Below are 22,638 nucleotides of genomic sequence, written 5' to 3' on the forward strand. Positions count from 1 at the left end.
ACGAACAATTAAAATGCCTCGTTATTTTTTCAGACACATTTATTAGCATTAGCCTATAAACCATCTCTCTGTATGGTTCCAGAGACATGGCTCTTCTCATTCAGCACTGCGGGAAAAATATTATTTCCAGGTTCTAAATTTGGCCTTAGAAAACCAGTAAAATCGATTTTTCCCCCATATTAATTTGTGAATATTTTAAATGTTTAATAAAGGGGTATTACATTTTCTTGTAATGTGAGTTTGGACAAATAAAAGTAGTTGCGAATTATGTATTATTCTTTTCTGTATGACCAGAAATGATAGAGTAAAAGTTGTTTCCACTGTTGATAAGAAAATGCAAGTGTTCACGCGCGCGCCCCCGTGCCATGCAGTGCGCGCTCCACACTCCCACACACACTTGGATATGCTCAAAATCTTGTGTTTATTTGTGATAATCTTAGCCCTGTATTATTATTGTCAAACCTGTATTATGACTGACATTTGATAAATTGCTGTGTTCCTTTTTGGATAAAAGCGCCTTCTAAATATGTAGGCCTATGCAGGCTAATAATATTATTATCATTTGCGTTTATAACTATAAATGAGTTCACTGAAGACAGTAATATTTTAATCATAAAATAATTTATGAATGTTTTATTTTTATATAACCTAACCTTGTGTTATATTTCTTTTTATATATGAAGTCTTTTTTTGCTTATTCTATTATACTGAGCTTTTTCCTCCTAAACAAATGGACTTAAAAGATACAAGTAGGCTAACCTAAATTCAAGAAATCATCCATTAAAAGAATTAAGTTTAAACATAACAAATGCATCCCGCAGAAGGCCTGGTTGGCACAGACTGGGGGAGAGGACACAAATCCGTGAGTACAGTTTACAAACCCGTGGGAACGGATTGCGAAAGCGTGGGCACGGTTTATGAATTTGTGGGTACAGATTGCAAAAACTGAAGGCACGGTTTACAAATCTGAGAGCGCGGATTAGGAACTCGTGGGTACGGTTTATTAATCCGTGAGCACGATTTGTTAAACCGAGGGAACAGATTGAGAATTCGTGAGTACGGTTTATAAACTGAGCGGACGGATTGCAAAACCGTCGCCACAAATTGTTTTTTTTTTTTCAACAGGTGACTTCCCGGGCTCCGTAGTATTCCTTAATTTTAATTAACATTATTAATTAACAATGTAACATTATTCTAATCTGAATTATAAATAATTGATTTCTGTAAAATAATAAAAACACATTCGATTTTCTTTTTTAATCAATGTAGAATGTGTAAGATTAGTGCTCTGAGGACAATAAATGAAAACCAATGCATTCTAATCTGAATTATAAATAATTGATTTCTGTAAAATAATAAAAACACATTCGATTTTCTTTTTTAATCAATGTAGAATGTGTAAGATTAGTGCTCTGAGGACAAGAAATGAAAACCAATGCAATATGACGAATGTCCAAAAGATGGGACCCACAGACTGTTTTGAAATGGAGTTGGATAAATATGTTTTGCTTTTAAAACAGTGTGTGTGATTTTGGTTGGGTGACAGTTGTAGGTTTCAGTTTGACAAGAGTTTACAGTGTGACAAAAGCACAATGTTGTGTTTTATTGCGAGTGTACACAAATATAAGTAAACACTTCACAGTTCACACACAGTTCGATCGCGCCCGCGCATCTCTCTCTCTCGCGCGCGCACACACTCCAGCATTGCAATCTTGACATCGCAGCCTGTTCATTGCGGTCACACCAAACGCGAATAGAGCGTCAAATTCGCGTCTATCGCGTCTAGTTCGACGCTAGTCCAAAGCGAATAGGACGCGCGTTCAGAGCTAAGCCGATGGTACAGATTGTGTCCCTAAAGAACCCGCGTATCTAACAGTAGTTCTGCATTACATTAATTAATGTAATGCAGTTTTATTTATTTTTATACCATGTATTCTCCGTGTAAATTCGTGCACCGAACCGTGACGCCCGTACCGTTTCGGTTCGGTTCAATACGAATACATGTACCGTTCCACCCCTAATATATATATATATAAATTATTATTATTATTATAAGAAACAAAACAACAATTTTGATAAATCATTTGATAAAACACATGGACATTTTTAAAGAATTATATACAAATTATATACAAATTAGTAATATTTAATCATATGGTTGATCAATAGTGCTTTAGAGATGATGATCAGCTCCACTCTGCTACGGTGCAGGGCATCAGCATGGAAGGATCTAGGAACACAACAAACCATTTGTCACAGAGCCAACAATATTATTATACAATGCCAGGTTAATTAAAAGGAAAGAAGCTACAGCAGAGGTGAAATGCAGAAAAGAGAAAGAATGAAAAGAATACACAGAAAATAATTTCTTAATTAGGATAACAGAATTTGTTTTTGGGTTTACTTATTCATTTAATATTGATCATACAGTGTAACTTACGTTTGAATATCAAAACCTTCTTAAAATAAATTAAACAAATAAAAAATGTAAATTTGAGAAATAAAAAAAATAAGAAAATAACAGATGCATGGTGATATAGGTGAAACATTGTGATAAAATGGATATGAGGTTATTTATTGAGCTTCCTCGGTTCACCTGTGTTTCCTAGCGCTACTTCTCTGACAGCAGCTTTCTTCAGAAATGTTGAAGTCGCGGAGCTTTCTCTCTGTTATGGGTTATTTTGTTACTACTGAAATCACAGAAAAATGTTTTTTTATCAATATTTGTTTACCATTGAGCTAGTTTCAGCCAATTTTCTCGCTCCGTGTAACGTTAAGAACATCACACCGATTAACTGTTAACGTTACATACGTTTATGTTTACGTTTTTGTTAAATAACATTACACATATGAGATGATTAAAAGCCCAAACTTTCATATATAAAAGCTCAACCGAGTTAACGTTAACGTTAGCTTAACGTAGCTACCTCTTCTGAAAACGGTTGAGATGCTAACGGACTTTTCCCGAAGACACTAAACCGTGTCTATAAAGTAAATATTCAACAGAAGCGTGTCAATTACAAGTAAGAGAAATGTCAAAAACAGTTGTGTGTATTATTCGTGTGTTTTTAGAGACTAATCTCACCTGAAAGCAGTGAAAACAACAGCGAGAGAGGGAGTTTTGCTGTCTGCCAGTAGCAGTGGTCCCCCGCCGTTTCCATGGCAACTCTGCGCCGCGGCCGCTCCAGTGTTTGAGAGCGACTCGAAAGTTCACGCGCACGACCATTGATTACCACCACGTTAAAATCGTGCAGCACTTTAATACAAATCTAATTAATATTACATTATGAATGTAGAACTGATTTTGGAGATCTATGACTAGTTCATAGGTGCAATGGCCTATGCCCACACATAATATACTGCGGTCACAAGAATAATAAAAATAAAATAAAAACTTTTGACCGCATTAGTTATTCATTAGTTATTTTTTCTAAAGTATAGGCCTACTTCTGGTAAGTGTAAATTGCTTTTACTCCGGGCTAAAATTAAAAAGATGTCTGTGAAAAATAGTTTAATTTAATTTAATGCATTTATGGTGAGATTATATTTTCATGTTCATTTTAACCACGAACCATGCGCTGTCACTTTAATTCATCGCGTGCAGCCATTCATCCCTTTAAAACGAACGATAAATAGTGCTGATCGATCATGTATGAGATGGAGAATTTTAAATTGTGCAGCCTACAGGCTACAGCTCTACTAGCCCTATGCCCAAAAAGACCAGCCATTTGTGCCCATTTCTCATATTTTTATCACATCCTTTATCAAAATGGTTATATTAATTTTTATAAGTTAATAAAGAGCCTATAAATTACATGAAAAATAGCACTATTATCCAAAGAGAGTTTTTAAGGGATCATGTGTTGTCTTGTAGACACAATCCAATGCAATGCAATAGATTTTTTCTATTAATAGATAAAATATAAATAATTAAATTTTTACATTGTTCATTTTCATTACCTCAAACTTACATAACTTTTTTTCTGTTTCACTTTCATAATTTATTTCACTTCTACAATAATCTGGCAAATGTCTTCTTTAAAACAAGACCAACCATAGGTCTATATTCCAAAGCATTCTTGACTTACAACCATTTAAGTTTGGATAGTGATTTTCATGTCTATGCGAAAATAATAGAATTTTTATTTTATTTAAAATAAAATAAAATAAAACAACCAAACAAACAAAAAACTTGACAAAAATAGTCTTTTGAGAATCACTTATTATAAATTAAAATCCACAACCTGAAAAAAATAGGCAAATATGTGCAAAAACAACTAGAATTCACAAGCCTTTCTACAGAGGCTGTAAATCCATCTAGTGGTTAAAATATGATATTGCATGATAATTATGCTCACTACATCCACCAGATGGCTCCAATGTGATTTAAAAGAATGTTTTCTATAGGCCAAGGATCCACTTTAACCTGAAATACAGCATTAATTAAAAAATAATAAAAATAATATATATATATAAAATTTCTATTATATTCAATGGGAAAAAATTGATCATAATTATAGCCTAAATATTAATTATTTTCATAAAATTATCTCAAAACACACAAAAAAAAGAGAGAAAAAATATTATTGAACAAAAATGAATTTAATTGATTTTACTGAAAAAAAATAAACATTGATTTCAGGGGTCCGGTCACTTTTGACCGCGAAGGTCCTGAGTGTGACTGGAAAACGAAGAACCCCACACGAATGACGACGCAGGGACGCGCAGAAGAAACGTGGAGTTCACGGTCAGATGACGTCGAAGACGTCCGTTCAATCATTTTGGAACTATTTTTCAACCATGACGGGACGTGCCGATCGGACATCTTTTCAACGGTCATTAAACCTCCAAATGTTTGCTGGGAGAGTATCACCTCTAAGTCCTTTTGATACTTGATAATCATCCATGCCTACAGCGGTCTCGTCTAGGCTACTCGGTCAATGAAGAATCGCTTTGATTTTAAAATGTTATTATATTTTATACACAAACAGAACGTACCATTGGAGATTTGGCATGGTTGTATTATAGGCCTACTGACGTGACGTTTCTTTTAAAACCTATTTCAACGTGCAGACTACGTTATTTTAACACCTAAATAAAACGTCTCGCCAAAGTTGCATTTTGGTCGGGTTTTGTTTTCGTAGTAGACAGACGTGATATTTACGTTTTTTGACTACCCAAAGAAAACATACCTGGTTGGTATTTTCACAACGTTTCTAAAACGTTTTATTTTGGTACATTATTATAATATTTTTTAGGTGTGGTTTCTTAAACGTTTTTAAAACGTTGCACTGCAACATTACCTAATTGCAACCAAAAAACAACGTTGTGAAATGTTGTAAAAACGTTACGTGTTTGCTGGGTATTTTCACAACGTTTCTAAAACGTTTTATTTTGGTTACATTATTTTTTTATATTTAGGTGTGGTTTATTAAACGTTTTTAAAACGTTGCACTGCAACATTACCTAATAGCAACCAAAAAACAACGTTGTGAAACGTTGTAAAAACGTTACGTGTTTGCTGGGCAAGGACATATTAGGGTCCTGTGATGCCACGGGGCTCTTTGGAGGCCCTTTCTTGTCACAATTTGTGATTTATCATATCTAAAGGCCTGTTTGCACTGACAGGAATTAAATCACTGGAGGTCAGCGAGTCTCTGTGCTGTTGGGTCTAGTAGCCGCTCATACTCTTCTGTCACGGGTTTCACCGGTTTCATGTGGCGAATCCCCTGTATTTAACATAAGCTGCCATCTTTTTGTGATTTGAATTTTGTAGTGTTCCTGACTAAACTATATGTGAATTTATTATCATTACTTTTTCTATTAAGTGATTAAGAACATGTAAATATGTATATATATATATATATATATATATATATATATATATATATCATACATATAATTTGTGTATTAATAGTTATGTATATTACTACTAATGTATATTAGTAGTACCTTTCTCTCCAAACATGATTCTCAGATAATGGATAAAGTTTGTGAAGTGAGATAGTTGTGTTACATCGCCACCTAGTGGACAACAGATACTAGCGACCAGGTAAAATGTTTATCATGAGCATAAAACAGTATTTGTGAGAGGAAGAGAAGAGGAACAGAGATCTACTATTGAAAAGCACATAAAGTTATTTTAAAACCTGAATAAAACGATCCACAAACGTCTGTCTAACAGAGACCTATATATGATACGGCATTTCATGCTTCTTTAGTTCAGTTACTTCAGAACTCACAACCTGCCTTGATCTGTCAGCATGTGCTTTATTTTTAGCCTGGCACTAATTTGTGAGAACAAATAAAAAAATCTTGATATTAGACAATTGACTGCCTTGATTTGTATACAAAATTAAAGAATGATGATAATAGCTATGTTAGAATTTCATGCTAAAAGAAATGCATTTACAGAGATACATAATCTAGTTCATAGTACAGAGATCTAGAGAAGATTATTTGATTTATTAATAAGTTCAAATGTCTAACAAACATTTAGTTGGGGTCCAAATGACAGCTGGAAAATGTTGATTGCTGATTCATGGAGCCGCACAATACATACAAGAACATTGCACAATATTATGCAACAGGACAACATTCAACAGTTCCTAGTTATCTGGTATTTATCCACAGCCCGTATCAAAGGTTGCAATAAGGACAGTGATATGCTAGCTCTTAGTTTACATTTGTAATTACGTAACAAATGTAAATACTAAATAAATAGTAAGCTATCACTATCAGAGTCCATGTAACTACTACAGAAATGCTGCTGTATATGAGAAAAGATTATCATTTACAATTTGTAAATAATATGTTGAGCTCTAATAAATGATAAAAAAATTATACGTTTGCATTTAATAAAAATATAAAGATTCTCGGTATAGTATATGGCATATATAATGCAGTGATATGATGCCACATCTCCACAGATCAGCACATAATGAGACACTGCCTCCCTCGATCCACTGGTGTCGCTGTTGGACAGTCTAAAATGAATGGTTCACACAGTATTTGATCTCATATTTTATTTGTGTTGTTTTGTTTGTTCATTGCAATTATTTTCTCATCCAATTTTTTGAGGAGACCCTGCCTACTTTGAGAAGAACAATTCTGCATGCTGTAAGGCCCACAAAACTTAATATAACAACAACAAAAAACAACAAGAATAGCCTACTAATATAAACATATAAATATACACAGTTGAAGTTATTACGTTGGTTATCAAAAATATAAGTTAGTGATGAATAAGCAGTAATATTCACATGTGTGTTTTCAAGCTGCATACATTCTTAACATTAGGCTATGTGCAAATTGAGTATAGGCCTACGTAACGTTACCTGAAAAATAGAAAACATCGCGGTAATTTAGTAGGCTATTAGCATAACATTAGCGTGTTTAGCATAGCATAATGTCGTGTCTTTCCCTTTTTATACGGTTCACTGATCATTTACTTATAACAGGTTATTATTCAGATGTAAAGGTTTAATTGGTAATCATTCACTCACGGGAACACGTAAGTTAACGTTACGTGTATGAATTTAGAATTGTTTGTGGAACAGCCAGTATCTCCTCTTCTTTTACTGCTGATAGTTATAGGCTATATGTGCTCTTCTGGGCATGTCTGAGGCATAGCGAATCAGTATATGATTCATCCAAGTAAATAAAAAGTGTTCAGAATCGTTCACTATTTCAGGAGGTTGCATCGTTATGCCAGTAGGTGGCGGGCATTTTTGTTGTGAGTGATGTGCCCAGGAAATATAAAACAATTTAAAAGATTTTGCTTTTTATCTCACAATTCTGACTTTTTCCCCCCGTCAGAATTGCGAGTTATAAAGTTAGAATTGCGAGAGAAAAAAAAAGTTGCAATTAACTTTTTTATTCTCTGGCAGAATCCAGCTTCCATACAAAACTCATTATTCTTAAAGGAGCTGTATGTAAGAAATTTATTTCAATTAATCATAAAATGGCCCTAATATATCACGAGACATTAAGAAATCATGTACATTTCAAATACTTATATCACTGACAACAGTAGTCCGGCCAGGATATTGTCATTTAAAAAGTGCAGTTGCAGCCCTCAACTGATGTTGATGTTGTCATGTTGTGTTTTGGTCTGATGCTCCACCCTCCACCTATCTACCAATCACGAAGTCAGTAGTGTTGCGGCATCCGGGTTGCCAGCTCTGCTCTAGTTACCACAGCTGCAGCTCGTCACGTTCCTGCTGGATCCTGCAGCCGATCTGGCAACCTTGAGTCAGGGGGGAGGGGGAGGGGATACACCACTCTACAGTAATTTGAAAGTGATTGCAGTACCAGTTTTGGCCACAATCTTACATACAGCTCCTTTAAAACATAACATTTGAATAGCCTATTTTTAAATAATTTTTAAAAACAATGCTATAAGATTTTATGGGAGGATGGGGTTAAGGTCTTATTGTGAACTTATTGTAACAATTGGTCAGAAGACTTCTGGAAGTGCATAAAGAATATTCTAGGAAAATTAAAAACTCTCGCTGTGGCGTAACACCTACATTACAATTAACTGTTTCTTTTAAATTGATCAATTGCAGAATGTTTATCACACCTGCAGACAATAAATGTATTATAATTCCCCATTTTATACAAAAAAAAAAAATCTCAGAAGATGCAATGGAAACAGTCTAACTCGTCTGTCAATTCCGAAACAGATAACCAGTTAAAAGTGGTCTGATCACAAACTGAAGTCCAGCTACTTTCTATAGAGTATAGAGAGGAAACAAAGCCTCTCCAGGAATAGATTTTGAGTTGATTTGATTGACTTGATTTTTTACATAAACATCTATGACACACCTTATGCAAACACATCGCCTGCCGCTGAAATTCTTAAAGATGACGTTGGGTTATTAAAACAATTCAAACTCTAGTGTGTGTGTGTGTTTGTGTGTGTTTAATGGGCATTAACTCATTGTCCTGGCCATCAAATAAACCAGGCAGGGAATACATTGAAACTTCATTGTTGTCCTCATACTCACCATCACAACCCATTTGCCTTTTGCGTTTATGCCTGTGAAGTGTTCATGTATCTGTGTCATACAGAAACATTTTTATTGTATTATCTCAGGATACAGTGAACAGCAAAATGTGCATATATCGCTGACGTTTCTAACTCTGAGTTCATGTGGATGATTAGTTTGTTCTGTCTATATCTGTATATGTGGTATTTGAAAAAAAAAAAAAAAAATCCAGAAAATCAGACCTCCCTCTAAACACACTCTCTGTACATGGACATCATGTTGATAAATGTAACCAGTCACAGCAATACGAAAAAAATCAGTTGAATCAGTGAACTTTGTCTTCAAACTGTGTTGATCATATCAGTCTGCAATTATGCTGCGTTATCTGACTAAGCAAAGATCAAATCTGTTTGCTTTCTCCTTTTGATTATACATGTTATCTTGGTGTGTGTGTGTGTGTTTGCAAGGCTTTCATAAAACTCCCCACAGGGGTCACTAAAAAGTATGCATATCAGTAGACCAAAAGTAATAAGGGTAATAATTGAAAATAAAATTATTGTTGTTGAGATAAAGAGCAAGTATGTGAGTTTACTTTGAATATTGCAGTACAAATCTTTACTATCTATATATACACAGTGATCGTCTTTTGTTCTGGCAGCCAGTTAAAGCTCCAGTCCGTAACTTTTCCTCTTTGTCGCCATCAGTCTGTTCGAAATCTGTAACTGCAGTGATTCGCAGAATTATCATCTTTACGTGGGTTGTAAATCGGCATGAAACAGCGCGGATGAACACAGTGCTTTGAGGCGAGTGCTGCTGTCAGTCACCGCGCTGTGTGGATACTGTCATACAGAATCACAGATTCACTTTTTGAAAGTTTGACCAACATAAGAATTTTCATAAGAAAATGTCTTCTGAACAAGTAAGTAACATCCATTTTTGTTCTGACCAACTAAGGGGGAAAAAGCATTCGACATGATAAGCTTCGTTAGATTTAATCAACGCGATTTACAGCAACCGTGCAAATTATAGCCTACTTTGTTCTCAAATTCATGTTAACAACATCACATCAGCATTGCGTGACTAATGTTAAATTTAATGTGTTTTATGGTTACCTGTGTAGTTCAGAATTCATATTCTCCATAATAGCTAAGAGAAAGGCACAACAAAGGAAACTCCATAACTGTGTGAATTAAGAAAACGTACTGTTACACGATTGAACTATTGAAATGTCTTACTTGTTCAGCAGAAAAAAGCCGTCTCTTCTTCCGTTTTGAACCCCTTCACGCACTTTTCAAAAGCCCCGGCGATGTTTAAATCCTTGTGTTCGCATGAGACGGTTTCTTTCTCTTTCTCTAGCCACCTTAAATCCGAAGTACGAAGTCTTTTGGGTTTTATAACTGCTGAATCTCCAGTTGACACTGATGATTGTTGTTTGGATCTTTCTGGATGCCATAAGTTTAATTATGTAAAGTGCTGCGAGAAAAGCCTATACATCTAAACATCTCGTCACGCGCAGTATAGCCGGCTAGCCGAAACTCCTTCTTTATGTGTACGGGTGTGACGTAATGACGCAAAGACATGCTCGAATTTCCCGCGGAAACCCACCAGTACCACTGGAATTAAAATCATTATTACAAGCTAACCGTTTTGAATCTAGCTATGGCAAGCAGATAGTTTTGACCACTGGCAGAATAAGTTTTTTTTTATATAATTATTTTGGATTATTTTTAACTTAAAAAAGTTACGGACTGGAGCTTTAAACAAATTCACCCTCTGTTATGTTTAAGATTTTGTGCATCTCTGTGCATATGCTTATCATGTAAAATTACATCACACTTCAGGATCATTTATGGTCCATAATGTATTTTCCTCTGATATCAGCAGTAAATGGTCAATGGCCTATGTATATATTAACATATTAAACTGAATTTCATATGACCAAATTAGCTCATGCAATTGATAAATTAAAACAATATGTAATAATATCAGGAATCTAACATTATATCATAATGTTTCAAAGTACAGTGTCACAATCGTGATATATTCACTGTAAAGTAAAGGATATAATTGACTCAGATTTGCAGTTTGCATTAAATACTCATTTATTACATTGAGTAAATTACATTAAGTACATTGCAGCGGAGGCAGATTAAGTTAACCGATATTTTAGCACTGTCAAAGCCAGAAACTGATGCAGTTACTGACATTTATTTTTCATATTAAACGTCAAATTATTGACAACATTTAACATTGACAGTTTTTTACAGGAAGCTTCAGCCCTACTGTGAAGGTAACATTTCATTATGCAAAGAATAATTTCTTGTTTTATTCAGGTTTATGAATTACATAATTTTTTACATTATTATCTTTACACAAAATGTAAATTTAACCAAATAAAAAAATCTATATATATATATTAAGACAATTAGTATAGCAGATATTATGTTCAGAACTTATCTTCTTTTACAAGGTCAATGTGTTCCTCTACTGGACGTTTTTGTTTCTTGGATGCCTTGACAAGTCCGAAAACCAAGAGGACAACAGCGACTGTAGCAATAATGGTGAGACTGAAGAGGACATTGAGAGCCCGTTCAGCATCAGGACCTGACACTTCCAAACCCAAGAAACTGACTGACAGTTCTCCACCAGGAGGAGTAGTCCCTGTCAACAAGAAAAGACTCAGTTAATAGATAAACAGACAGAGAGACAGACAGGGTCACCGTGATTTTACCAAGTAAGACATGGTCCTGGATCAACATATTTTGTTGATCCTGGATCAACATTCCTGTCCCAAAATGTAGTCCTTACCCAATCCCTACCCCTACCCATAACTTTTCCCTAAAATCAGAGGGTAATGAAAGACTGAATGACACTGATGTGTAAGTACTTCACACTGGTTCTAAGCCTAAACTTGACATAAACTGTAAACTTGTCCCTCAAATCTGATTGGTTGATTGGAAAGTTGATCCAGGATCAACAACGATGTTGATCAAGGAACATGTGGTACTTGGTGAAATCACGTTCACCAGACAGACAGATGGACAGTACCTGGGACCTCACCTTCAGGTTCATGGACCTGACATTCATGGGGACTTTCTCCTGGACTTATGAACCCATTGCAGTTGATTATTGTAGCATAGTTCCAGACAGATTTCTTAGGAATACGTGGTAAAGTGGGATCTGATCGATTTACATAGAAAAAGCCAAATTTATCATCATAACCCGTCGCCCATTCCAGATTGTCCATTAGTGTCCAAGCAGAGTAGCCACGGATGTCCACAGCATCCAGCAAATACGCTTAAGAATGAAATGAAAACAAACAATAATATTAAAAATGCATGGAATTACACCACAGAAATCTATTGTTTCTGTGTAAATCTCTACCTTTCAGGGCCTGATTGATATAGTTATCATAATAGTGGATACGGTGGACGTCGTTCAGATTCACTGGCCCTCGTTCTGATACGCCATTCTCTGTAATGTAAATAGTAGGGTTTCCATATTCCTCCTTAATGAAATTGAGAATTTTTCGAAATCCCACAGGAGTTACTTTCAACCAGAAGGATCCAGAATCCAGCCATGTACGATCCGTTACAGTTCCTGCACCCCTGAAATAGATGTAATATTCCAGACAAAATATGTATTTTTATTTCATTGCACAATGTAACTATATTATCTCTCAACTTGTTGGATATATAAGTATGTCCAACTTTATTTGCATACATACAGTGTACTCACGTTAGACGATATATAATATATAGCAGTGGATCTCAACCTTTTTGACTTCAAAGCCCCCCACAATTTCTACCCGATTAAATATTTTAAAGCTTGGGATAACAAGAAAGATTATAAAAATAACCAAATAACAACAAGTACAAGTATAAGTATCACCTTGTTTTATCTTATTTTCATGCTTGTTTTAGCTTATATTAAATCATTTTTAGTCATCTTGAGGCTCCCTTGGAAGTTTGTTGAGGCCCCCTAGTGGGCCCCGGTCCCCTCGTTGAGAACTACTGTTATATAGGAAATCTCAACAGTGTGATTGCTTGTATCGTTACAAAAATGTAAACTATATTATCGCCCAGCTCTACTTTGCTAAACGTGACTAAGGCATGAAGATTTTAAGATATTATAAACATTAACATCATGATTTTCTGTAAAGCCGCTTTGATTGATTGTTTTAAACAAATTGGGCCTGAAAGAGTTTGACAATGTGGATTAAAACTAAAAGGCTACCTGTCTGCATCATAGTGCTGGAGGTTTTTGTAGTCCATGTTATAGGCTAAGACAGTGGTGTAGTGGTTGAATCCAAAATAATCATGAGTTCCCTTAATCCTCGCTACTTCCGCAGGGGTAAATTCTGGAAGCCTGTTAGATGCGAAATGCAAATGAAAAAGCATTTAGAAACGCAGAATCTTTTGAATGCAAAGCTTCAAATTACTCACAAAAAAGATAACATCTTACCTCGACTGAGGTCGGCCAGCTGCTAAACTTCTCTCTCGAATTATGTCTTTCATTAAATCACTGTAATCTCCATTGAACACTGGATGAGCAAACCAACCAATCTGGAACTGTTTCGAGAAGAGAAGTGGCTTATTTTTTATTTAATGCACATGACTACAGACATGTTTATGTGGTTGAACTACAAATCTGTACCTGAACTACACGCACGGCAGCATCCACATCTTCCTGTTTGTATGGGTTTCTTGGTTCAGCCCAGTCAGAGTTTATGGTGATGCCAATAATGCCACCATGTTTTGCACGATACTTGTCATTATACAGATGCCAGGCCTCAGCATGAGCCTTGATGAGGTTGTGTGCCACAATATATGGTGCAGTGCCCGGCCTGAAACTTATACCTGGACACAAATAGATCATCAAGAACCTTATGTTGCATTATTACCTGTTAACACTGAAACTTATAAGATAAGTCATATTGTACAAAGAGTAAAAGTATAGTTCTTAAAGCGAACGATACCTGGTGCTGCACTTCCATAGCCATGGCCGACCATTGCAACATTGTAGGGTTCATTTATAGTGATCCAGAACTTTACTTTATCCCCCAGACTGTTAAATACAACATCAGCATAGTCTCTGAACCTGTCGACAATAGTGTCATTCTCCCAGCCACCAACATCCTGGAGTGCTTGTGGGAGATCCCAGTGGTACAAAGTCGCCTGTCAGATGTCAAAATGATTAAAAGACTGCCAGGAACGATTTAAATACTTTTAGGTTACCAAGGCAATTTTTTGCATTCAAATTATTTCAAAATATTCTACCTGTGGCTTGATATTGGCTGCCAATAGAGCATCTACTAGTCTATGATAGTAGTTAAGTCCAGCTTCATTAATTTTCCTGTTTGTTCCATCCGGCATAATTCTGGGCCATGAAATGGAAAACCGGTAATGGTTGACCCTAAGTGTTTTGAGATTTTTGATATCCTCGGCGATCTTGTTGTAGCTGTCACAGGCAATGTCACCATTTTCATCCAGCGATATCTTTAAAGCAGTGTGTGCAAATGTGTCCCAAATGCTGAGACCCTTTCCATCTGCTCTCCAGGCACCCTCTATCTGTGGTGTTAGAGCATAACATGAAACAAAAATGTCCTCATTTGATAGAATATGATCAAATAATACAAATGTATTTGTTGAAATGTACCTGATATGCAGCTGTTGCTGTGCTCCATATAAATCCCTCTGGGAAATGTCCATATAACATTTCTTCCTCCGCTGGCAGTGGAAAGCCATTATTTCTCATTATATCATAGTAGAGGTGGGCTGAGCGTTTTGGAGTTCTCGGCCGATTTGAAAGTTTAAAGTCCACATGGTGAAGTCCATACCCAACGGTGTAGCCATTCAGCCACTCAAAGGAGTCCATTAGAGAGCTAGCAATGTAACCCTTAATGCGTACTCCATCCAAGTTGTGTGCTAAAAAGAATGTAAATGTGCGTCAAATTAACAATTTAAACACTATTACAAACATTAAGCCTCATTCATAATTCATTTTGTACAATTTGTGTATTTATGAGTGCAATTTTTTTTAATTTAAAATTCCCACAGGATTAACAGGTGCAAACGCACATAACTTTGTTTTTACCCTCGTTTGTTAATATGATGCTGAATCTGGATTATTCTAAATGTGGGAGTGTGTTCACACATCTAGTAATTTGCATAAAATATGCCCAGGTAAGGGCTTTTCATACGACCTCGCCTTAGAACAAGCATGTTTGCACAAAGCAAGTTTGTCACTCTATACAGCCTGCATTTTGTAATATCATTATATTTGTTGTCAGAAATAATTCATACTTTTGTACAGTTATTCCATTTATTTTTTAGAACAAAATATATGCAATAAAATATATAAAATATATAAATAGAATATAAAATATTCTTATAATATATATTTTTTTAATTTTATTTTATTTTCCCATATGTATTTGGTTCAAAATTTAGAATACATTTCGAAAGATTTGTTACTAGATTACTGTACATGCAAAAAATATATATGTATGCACTGTTAGAGAAAGAGAACCATTGACTACGTTTACATGGAGGCAATAACCCGTTCAAAACCGGGATATTAGCAATAACCCGGTCACGCACGGCCATGTAAACAGTGGCAAAAACCCGAATATGCTTATATCCCGGATTTTAAAAACCGGGATATGATACCTGGGGTACCCCTTTTCTAACCTGAATTTTTGGTCATGTAAACGCGTATCAGCATATCCCCATAGTGATTTGTGTTCTGCGCATGTTCTATTCGCAAGGAATCTTGGTCTTTTGAGTAGAGGAACTTCTCGGCGCATACAAAAACCCGCGTGCAGTATACCGGAAGTAAACATGGCGAGACGCAGCACAGCATACTTTTGGAGCGAGGTCAGTACCAGCACCACAGCGCAAACAAAGGCGATCGCTATCTGCCCCGAACTATTCATTATCCACGTGCTGCTGCTGTTGTTGTTGTCTTTGGATACAGGAAGAAGAATCGGAAATGACGCATATTGCGTCTTAAGGTTGTCCGTACGTCCAGACGCTAACCGTGCGTCGCCGTTTACATCGGGATATTGCAATTCCATGTATACAGGAGAAACTTTCTCTGCTCCGCATGTAAACGGGTTATTCCTAATGTTTCAGAAACCCGAATAGTGACCTTAACCCGACCATAACCCGAAAATTGGCTGCATGTAAACGTAGTCATTGTTAAAGGAACACTCCGACTTTTTGGGACTTTAGCCTATTCACCTTATCCCCCAGAGTTAGATAAGTCCATACATACCTTTTTCATCTCCGTGCGTGCTATAAGTCTATTTGACGCACCCACCGCTAGCCTAGCTTAGCACAAAGACAAATAACCGCAGCACCTGAGACGTACCGTACCCAAACTCTGAACGAACTCTCTGCTCCTCACCACGGCGCGTCTCAGGTGCTGCGGTTATCACTCCGCCAAAGTAGCAGTGCTTCGCCTTCAGAGAATATAGTTCCCAGTATTTATACGGTTAAAATATGTCTGTGTCTCATGTGACTTTGTTTTTCGTACACTCTGTGACTATACAAATCACAACATGTAAATAGGAAAATGTTTGCGCTATTTTGTCACTTATTTGGATTAGTATGCTAGCTGCAACCATTTACATCCAGTCTTTGTGCTAAGCTAGGCTAGCGGTGGGTGCGTCAAACAGACTTATAGCACGCACGGAGATGAAAAAGGTATGTATGGACTTATCTAACTCTGGGGGATAAGGTGAATAGGCTAAAGTCCCAAAAAGTCGGAGTGTTCCTTTAACATACCTTTAAGAGCCTCATCAACATAGGTCTTCAGGAAGAATATTCGATCAGTATCATCAACCGTTATGGCAGTCCCTGTAGCCACACCATTTTCCGTTACATAAATCTCAGGGTCTCCATACTCTTCCTTTAACCAGTTAAGAAGTCTCCTGAGTCCCCAAGCAACAGCCTTCTGCTCATTAACAGCTGTATTTTCAGAGCCATCTGCATTGTCCTTCTCAACATCCTGATCAGTCTCATAAGACACAATATTAAGTCTGCTGGTCACATGGCGCACGACTTTGGTTGTGTATGTGTTAATGCAGAATACATCAGCTGTTCCTTGGATAAAGTCTTTGTCTTTGTCAGTGAAAGAAGGCAAGCGGGATTCTGTCAAGCCTTGAAGTTCACTCTTGTTGCCAACCTGCCACTTCATGGCGTCAGGGTAGTCACCATTTTTATATATAGGATGTGCAAACCAGCCTAGTTGGAACTGAAGGGCTCGATCAGCTGCCACCACCTCTCGAGGAATGCTGCCATCTTGGGGTTCTGCCCATTCAGCATTTAGACTAATTGATACCAGACCTCCTTGAGATGCCCTGTATTTCTCATCATAGGTGTGATACGCTTGTGCATGAGCTTTTAGGAGATTGTGTGCAACCCTGTATGGAGCATCTCCGGGTTGTGTCACTTTAGGTGGAATCTGACCTAGTCCATATCCCGACCATGCAATTGTCTGGGGTTCATTAAATGTGATCCAAAACTTCACCCTGTTTCCAAATGTCGCATAACAGAAGTCACAATATTCATTGAATATGTTAATCAATTCGGGGTTGTCCCAACCGTTGATGTTCTGTAATGCCTGTGGCAGGTCCCAATGGTAGAGAGTGACCATGGGTGTGATATTGTTTGCTATTAGACGGTCTATGAGCCTGTTATAGTAGTCCACCCCCTTCTGGTTAAGAGAAGATTTATAACCACTGGGAAAAATTCGAGACCATGACAAGGAGAATCTATAAGTCTTCACTTTTAGGGCTCTCAACATGTGTAGATCCTCATCTATTTTATTGTAGCTGTCACATGCAACATTACCATTGTCATTGTTTGGGATATTACCAGTTTGAGTGAAATTATCCCAAACACTTGGTCCTTTTCCATCTGCATTCCAGCCACCTTCAACCTGGTATGCTGAAGATGAGACACCCCAATGGAATCCCTCTGGAAATGTTCCATAGTGATAAAGCTGTCTCTCAAACTTGGTCTGAGGGGAGAACTTTCCCCAAACGACCTTGGATTTTGAAGGAACTTCAGATGGCGGCTGACTAGGGAGTCTTGTGCTCTCAATTTTATTTCCATAGATTTGCATCTTAGGGCTTGCTGCAGTCTCAGCAAATCCGTTACTCTCAATCACCTTTGAATAGTAATATGCTGATTCTTTGGGGGTTCTTGGCCTGTCAGGATCATCAAAGTTCACATAGTGCAATCCAAATCGTTGACTGTAGCCTTGAGGACCCTCAAAACCATCCATAAGAGACTGGACTGTAAACCTCTGGACGACAACATCATCCAAATGCACAGCTGTTTAGGCAGAAAGAAGTAGTTAATGGACTTTACATGGTGATCTTGTAATACTGTATATAGTCTGATGTTAAGGTTTGGCAAAGGTTTTGTTCATTTGGTAGAGGATTCCTTTAAGGTCAGTCTGTGTCAAATCTGAAAAGGCAATGAACAAATCCCACCATGTTTGTTCACAGCTTGCTGCTTTGTTGTTGGTAAAATTATTGCAGATTCTAACAATTCCATATATTTTCAGCCCCCTAAAGATTTAATTTCCAGATCAAAATCTTCTTATTTGGGAACCTTTTTAGTGTATTATATTTCTAGAATTATTCATTGATTACATTTCTAGATGTGGGTGGCATTGGGGCCATAATTAGAACCATAAAAAGACCAAGAAAATGCTTTAAGCATAAACGTTCAAATGTGTAAATCCCTATTATGATGGTACAATATTTTTCTCATTTTTGAGAGACTCAATCTATACATGGCTTCCCTGATGAGGTGTTTTTGGCCTGGAAGTAACTAATGCTAAATAATAAATACCTAACAAATATACAATTTTTAGTATCTGCAATAAATATCTTACAGACCTTGGTTTTAGGCCATGCACTAACCTCTGATTTCACACAGACTGACCTGTTATCTCTAAAAAGACTAACATGGTCTTTGTTTTAAACACTGACCAGTTCTCTTAAAATACTTACCTTTCATTGCTTCATTAATGTAAGCTTTGAGATAGTCAACACGCTGAGTGTCATTGAGCACATCACCATTGTAATCAGTTGGCATTCCATTTCCTGTGATATAGATGGGGACCTTTGTTATGGATGTGTACTCTAAAAAGATGTAGTTCAATAACCGCCGAAGCCCCCACGGAACTGAGTGGATCTGGTCAGAAGCTGTGGAAGGCCATGTGGGGTCAATATGAGCCTGAAAGTCCCCAACATGATTTGGTCCAGCATCACAGCTATTCAAGCTCTCACTAATCAGTCGGGAAGTCTGGTGGTTAAGCCCGAAGAAATCAGCTGTGCCTCGGATTCTTTGTTTCTCAGCCTCAGTGAAGACAGGGAGTCTTGCCAGCTCTTTACCACAGAAATCTTTCTTTTTTTCAATTTGTTCCTTTAGCACGGCTGGATAATCTCCATCTACAAATATGGGGTGAGCAAACCAGCCCAGCATGAAGTTCAGATAACGCTCAGCTGCTGCTACATCCTGATCACTTGAGGGATTCAACGGCTCTGCCCAATCAGCGTGAAGAGCAATGCCCACTTTTCCACCATGCAGTTTCCTGTATTTATCATTATAAATATGCCAGGCTTCAGCATGAGATTTCAGAATGTTATGCGTCACCTTTGAAAACAAGCAAAGCACTGTCAATATACACTTTCAAAAACCATAAAATAGATGGTTCTTTCTCAGATTGACAGACACACCTTGTAAGAGGCTATTATTGGGTCATTCATACTTGGGGGATGTTCCCCTGTTCCATACCCCAGGTTGCTCACAACCCAGGGGCTGCCGAATGTGATCCATGTTTTGACTCTGTCTCCATAACGAGAGAAGCAAAAGTCAGAAAATTCTTTGAAAGCTTCCACAATAGAGTCATTAATCCAGCCTCCTGAGTCCTGCAGAGCTTGAGGAAGGTCCCAATGATGCAGGGTAACAGTGGGCTTGATGCCTGATTGTAGAAGGGTGTTAATCATCTTGTCATAATAAGCAGCCCCCTTTTCAACCAAACTTTCTCTGCGTCCAGTTGGGAAAATGCGAGCCCAGGAAATAGAGAACTGATAATTAGCTGCCATCATGCCTCTAAGCAGATACACATCATAGTCCACCTTGTGATAACTATCACAGGCCAAATCAGTGGTCTGGTTGTCAAACACGTGACCCTCTTGGCTAAAACGGTCCCATATGGTCTCACCCTTTCCGTGTTCAGCCCATCCACCCTCCACTTTGAAACTCTCACTGGAGACGGACCATTCAAAATCAACCTGGAATGAGCCACTCAGGAACTGATCGCGCTCAGCTTCGGTTTGACTTCTGAATTTCTCCCATACCTTCTGGTATGAGAATGCAGAAGCTGACTTCTGATGGACAACAGGTTTAGTATTTTCCTCCTGCAAACTAGATGAGAACATTATTATTTTCACTTAAAAAATAGTCATTATATACTGCATATATTTACCTTTTTTGTTCCCAGCTTTACCTTTTGAGTGTTTCTTCCTGATCTAGCTTCTCAAACAGCTGTGTGATGTCACAGCCTATGATGTGAAGATCTTTGTTCTGTAAAACTGACATCCATAAATACTAGGTTACCACATGGTATTAGAATTTGGACCCATAACTTAAAGAAATAAGATAACATTTACCTCCAAGAATTGTAGTAAGTGGCAGGAAATTATTTTCATTTCCATCACAGTCCTTGACTGTCAACTGATACACAAGAATGGACTTTTGAGCACTGCCAATCTGAAGCAAGAGTGTCAGTGTCATTTTGGTGACCTGAAATATTTTCTGTGAAATCTGATGGCTAGGGCTGATCTATTGCGAAGATGATTATATAATCCTTCAAGAGCCATGTAAATCACATACCTGTAACTTCCTCAATTCCTCAGTAAGAGCTGTCTGCAATTTGCAGTTGTACTGCACGTGTACAGTGAGGAAATCCACATATGCCTGGTGGTGAGATAAGAGAAGTATGTGATAAATTAAATAATATTAACTATTACATGTAACTATATATATATATATATATATATGATAAACTGCCTTGAACTTTTACCATGATTTCTGACCCCACTTGAGAAATCAAGTTAACATCATTGGCTCTGATCCCAAGAGACAAATTAAGTGCTAAAAAAAACACATCACTATGAGTGACCATCATTGCACTATTATAAAGAATGTAATATGGAGACAGAGGTTAGTTACACTTTTATTCCAGTGAATATGATTAAAATAATATAATTTTTATTTTGAAAGTCTTGCCCACAAAAAGCTTTTGAACATTTCCAACACATTTCCATTGACCATGCACATGCTGCAGGGTAAGTTGTCATAATGGACCATAAAATTAGCTATTTAGTGGTCTTTCAGCTATATTTAACCTATAAAACAATTGTGCACATGCTACTTTTGTATACACCATACAACAATAACAAACCATTATATTGTTTTACAGAAATCATAAGTAATAATTTGAATAAAACTACATTCAAGATGCATGTGACAACCTGCTTGGGGACTTGAGGGAAAAAAACTGCATGCCCTAAGAAACTTTTCAAGCTTTCATAATAGTGTGGTTTTATTGAGTTGTGTAAATTGGACTTTTAACTCAAAACCTACGGAGTTACTGAGACAACTAACCCTGTTCTGGTTTGTGTAGGCCTACATATTAAACAAATTAATAAACTCAAGTCTTACCTTCAGACATTTGATGATAGACATTGTAAACGTTTGCATGGGACTGGAGAGCATTTTGAAGTTGCACTTCATTGTGTAGCTCATGCAGGTGACTGAACGTGACAAATGTGTCCACAAGATGACTAAATGTATTGAACACAAATCCTGCATACTGCTCAAACATCTGCACCAGTAATGGATTCTCCCAGCCTCCATATCTGGCTCTGAAGACTTCTGGTACAGCAGAGTGGTGGAGAACCAGCAGAGGTTTGATGCCCAATTCAGTCAGCTGCTGCACAAGTGTGCTGTAGCATGTCACAAAGTCCTCATGTGGCTGGTTGGAGTCACCTGTGGGAAGGATGTGTGACCAGGAAAGGGGAACCTTAAAGTGGGTCACCCCTCTGCTCCGAAGATAGAGAAAGTAGTCTCTGGATTGTTGTGGAAGTGGACCTCCGCAGTTAAAAGTATTGTCTTCATCTGAAGACCCTAAAGGTAAAGTTTGCCCGGTGGTCAAAGGGCCTGCAAGTAACATGAACTCCTGTTGCTCTGCATTGCTGCAGCTCCAAAAAACAGCCAACCAACCTAGAGAAAGAAATCCTACCAGGACCTTCATCGTGACAAGTGTTACAAGCGGAGAAGAGTTCTTTATAACCACCTCAGCTAATCTAATAGTGAGGCATTCAGTGTTACAATCATGCAACTCAACCCTAATAATATATCTTATGGCAGTCATTAAGTTATCATATAGACTCTGGACTAAGATAAGTGTGATATATTGTAAGGTTATCTCTAAAGAAACACTGGGGTTACTAAGAACATTTAAAATAAGTGAAAACATTTTCCCCTCACTTCTACATTAATCTTTAAAAGAAATTCCTCCTTTCCATTCGTGCAAAATTGTGACATCCACAATGCCC

At 37.2% G+C, this 22,638-nt stretch overlaps 1 protein-coding gene across 2 annotated transcripts; it reads right to left on the reverse strand.

The window, feature by feature from the left end:
* Window positions 1–11,404: 11,404 nt before the first annotated feature.
* LOC130097216 (lactase/phlorizin hydrolase-like) lies at window positions 11,405–22,414 on the reverse strand. 2 transcript variants are annotated; one of them, XM_056263994.1, is made up of 17 exons: window positions 21,743–22,414; window positions 21,102–21,172; window positions 20,912–20,995; window positions 20,689–20,788; window positions 20,526–20,610; window positions 19,753–20,443; window positions 19,024–19,669; window positions 16,784–18,337; window positions 14,652–14,920; window positions 14,273–14,563; window positions 13,972–14,170; window positions 13,650–13,852; window positions 13,458–13,564; window positions 13,230–13,361; window positions 12,378–12,601; window positions 12,042–12,290; window positions 11,405–11,654 (listed from the first exon to the last, which is right to left on the reverse strand). In XM_056263994.1, the coding sequence occupies exons 1-17, from the start codon at window positions 22,332–22,334 to the stop codon at window positions 11,440–11,442; spliced, it is 5,712 nt and encodes a 1,903-aa protein (XP_056119969.1). In that variant the 5' UTR covers window positions 22,335–22,414; the 3' UTR covers window positions 11,405–11,439. The 2 variants fall into 2 exon arrangements, with proteins under 2 accessions (XP_056119969.1, XP_056119970.1); XM_056263995.1 differs by having other exon boundaries at window positions 12,054–12,290; window positions 21,743–22,413.
* Between the last annotated feature and the right edge of the window lie 224 nt (window positions 22,415–22,638).

The sequence above is a fragment of the Rhinichthys klamathensis genome, unplaced genomic scaffold, assembly GCF_029890125.1.
Source record: "Rhinichthys klamathensis goyatoka isolate OS25496 unplaced genomic scaffold, OSU_Roscu_1.1 h1tg000212l_1, whole genome shotgun sequence".
Lineage (NCBI taxonomy): Eukaryota > Metazoa > Chordata > Actinopteri > Cypriniformes > Leuciscidae > Rhinichthys > Rhinichthys klamathensis.

Bases quoted from the DNA above. Each gene is read 5' to 3' on its own strand.
- LOC130097216 (XM_056263994.1), bottom strand. From the start codon at position 22,334: ATGAAGGTCCTGGTAGGATTTCTTTCTCTAGGTTGGTTGGCTGTTTTT. The intron at 21,173-21,742 runs GTAAGACTTGAG...TGTTTTTTTTAG, and splicing joins CTATCATCAAATGTCTGAAG to CACTTAATTTGTCTCTTGGG. The intron at 12,602-13,229 runs GTAGCCTTTTAG...CATCTATTTCAG, and splicing joins CAGCACTATGATGCAGACAG to GGGTGCAGGAACTGTAACGG.